General features: G+C 41.7%; 1 protein-coding gene across 1 annotated transcript; it reads left to right on the forward strand.

Moving 5' to 3' along the window:
• Positions 1-485: 485 nt before the first annotated feature.
• On the forward strand, positions 486-2,467 carry LRRTM3 (leucine rich repeat transmembrane neuronal 3; the record flags this gene model as incomplete). The annotated part of the gene is made up of 1 exon (XM_089898414.1): positions 486-2,467. A coding segment is annotated over one exon (1,569 nt), but the record flags the coding sequence as incomplete, so codon positions are not given.
• Between the last annotated feature and the right edge of the window lie 458 nt (positions 2,468-2,925).

A 2,925-nucleotide genomic window follows, 5' to 3' on the forward strand; every position in this document is an offset into this window, starting at 1 on the left:
TGGCAAAGAATAATGTTCCAAAATCGGTCCATCTCCCAAGGGGTCCAATTTTTCTTCCTGGGTGTCAGCGAGCCCTGACTCACTACAGTGCAGCTGACAGGGGCTGTCATGCAAGTGGCCCCCTAAGCCAAAGCAAAGACCTAAGGACGACCTTTGAACAATACAAAGGATGGGTATGTTTTGTCATTTTTCTTCTTTTCTTCTTAAAAAAACAAAAACAAAAAATCCACTAATCTGTAAATTAATTCTGCCTTAATTATTGTAGAGATTACCTTGCTCTGCTCTAAGACTATAAATTCGATTGCTTAGTTGCCATGTTTCCTTGCTTAACTATTAAAAAAAAAAAGCCTAAAGACAATTCTCTTTAAATTATAAGGAGATGATATTTGATGTTAAATGTTTTTATCTAGATTTAAATTTCTAAAAAAGAAAATACATGCTTATTTTTGCTTGATTAAAAAATAAATGAATTCCTTTTTTGGGGGGATAACTTTTCTAAGTTGTTTTTATTTCCAGGTTTCAATGTAATTAGGCTACTGAGCGGATCAGCTGTAGCACTGGTTATAGCCCCCACTGTCTTACTGACAATGCTTTCTTCTGCCGAACGAGGATGCCCTAAGGGCTGTAGGTGTGAAGGCAAAATGGTATATTGTGAATCTCAGAAATTACAGGAGATACCCTCAAGTATATCTGCTGGTTGCTTAGGTTTGTCCCTTCGCTATAACAGCCTTCAAAAACTTAAGTATAATCAATTTAAAGGGCTCAACCAGCTCACCTGGCTGTACCTTGACCATAACCATATCAGCAATATTGATGAGAATGCTTTTAATGGAATACGCAGACTCAAAGAGTTGATTCTGAGTTCCAACAGAATCTCCTATTTTCTCAACAATACCTTCAGACCTGTGACAAATTTACGGAACTTGGATCTGTCCTATAATCAGCTCCATTCTCTGGGATCTGAACAGTTTCGGGGTTTGCGAAAGCTGCTGAGTTTACATTTACGATCTAATTCCCTGAGAAACATCCCAGTGCGAATATTCCAAGACTGCCGCAACCTGGAACTTTTGGACCTGGGATATAACCGGATCCGAAGTTTAGCCAGGAATGTCTTTGCAGGCATGATCAGACTCAAAGAACTTCACCTGGAGCACAATCAATTTTCTAAGCTCAATCTGGCCCTTTTTCCAAGGTTGGTGAGCCTTCAGAACCTTTACTTGCAGTGGAATAAAATCAGTGTCATAGGACAGACCATGTCCTGGACCTGGAGTTCATTACAAAGGCTTGATTTATCAGGCAATGAGATCGAAGCTTTTAGTGGACCTAGTGTTTTCCAGTGTGTCCCAAATCTGCAGCGCCTCAACCTGGATTCCAACAAGCTCACATTTATTGGTCAAGAGATTTTGGATTCTTGGATATCCCTCAATGACATCAGTCTTGCCGGGAATATATGGGAATGCAGCAGAAATATTTGTTCCCTGGTAAACTGGCTGAAAAATTTTAAAGGACTGAGGGAGAATACAATTATCTGTGCCAGTCCCAAAGAGCTGCAAGGAGTAAATGTTATCGATGCAGTGAAGAACTACAGCATCTGTGGCAAAAGTACCACGGAGAGGTTTGATTTGGCCAGGGCTCTCCCAAAGCCGACATTTAAGCCCAAGCTCCCCAGGCCGAAGCATGAGAGCAAACCCCCTTTGCCCCCCACAGTGGGAGCCACGGAGCCTGGCCCAGAGACCGATGCTGACACTGAGCACATCTCTTTCCATAAAATCATCGCAGGGAGCGTGGCCCTCTTCCTGTCTGTGCTCGTCATCCTTCTTGTTATCTATGTGTCGTGGAAGCGGTACCCTGCCAGCATGAAGCAGCTGCAGCAGCGCTCCCTCATGCGAAGGCACAGGAAAAAGAAAAGACAGTCCCTAAAGCAAATGACTCCCAGCACGCAGGAATTTTATGTAGATTATAAACCCACCAACACGGAGACCAGCGAGATGCTGCTGAATGGGACGGGACCCTGCACCTATAACAAATCGGGCTCCAGGGAGTGTGAGGTATGAACCATTGTGATAAAAGCGCTCTTAAAAGCTGGGAAATAAGTGGTGCTTTATTGAACTCCGGTGACTATAAAGGGAATGTGGTGCCCCTCTCCCTACCCCTCTCCCTCTCACTTTGCTGGCAAGGTCCTTCCCTGTCCGTTTTAGTACATTCATAATACTGGTCATTTTACTTTCATACATAATTAACCCATTGAAATTTAAATACCACAATCAATGTGAAGCTTGAACTCTGCTTTAATTTAATGCCTATTGTATAAGACCCTTTATTGGTTCCATTAATGTCACATTTGTTTTAAGACAAAACTTCTTTCATAAGTAATCCTTCACATCGGCTGTTCTTCTCCTTCTGGCAAGACCGAATCTATAGTCCTGGAAGGTTTGCAGTTTATTGGCAAATCAAGGAAAAAGTGCATGATCCCAGGTACTTGGAGCCTGAACTGATTTTAGGTGAGGACTTGATTATAGAACATTTAGGGACAGCCTTAAAACAATGCCTAGCTTAAAAAGAAAACTGCAGAAAACTATTGAAAGATGGTGCTCTGTTAAAGCAGCACCACGATCAGTTTCCAGAGGTGTTTGAATTACAGTAAAGCAAGCCTAGGGAAAACTGTTGAAGGGTTAAAATGCTGCAAGTAGACAACTGCAAAATGTGAGGAGACAGTAAAAATACAAAGTTTTAGACCTGAAGCCTTGTCTCTGAAACTCTTCTCTGTAAAAATCAGACTAGAGGTTTCACTGTCAATTTCTTCTAGCCTCCACATTTCTAAAATAAGTATAAATGAATAAATAAGTAGATAAAATAGGCAGGAGGCAGATTTCTCCACTGTTCCTCACCTTAAGGAGTTTTCAGAGATGAGGCTTGCAAATGGGA

This window comes from Delphinapterus leucas, chromosome 16 (genome assembly GCF_059928025.1).
Source record: "Delphinapterus leucas isolate spDelLeu-1000000601 "Yukka" chromosome 16, BTC_Dleu_Yukka2, whole genome shotgun sequence".
Taxonomy (NCBI): domain Eukaryota; kingdom Metazoa; phylum Chordata; class Mammalia; order Artiodactyla; family Monodontidae; genus Delphinapterus; species Delphinapterus leucas.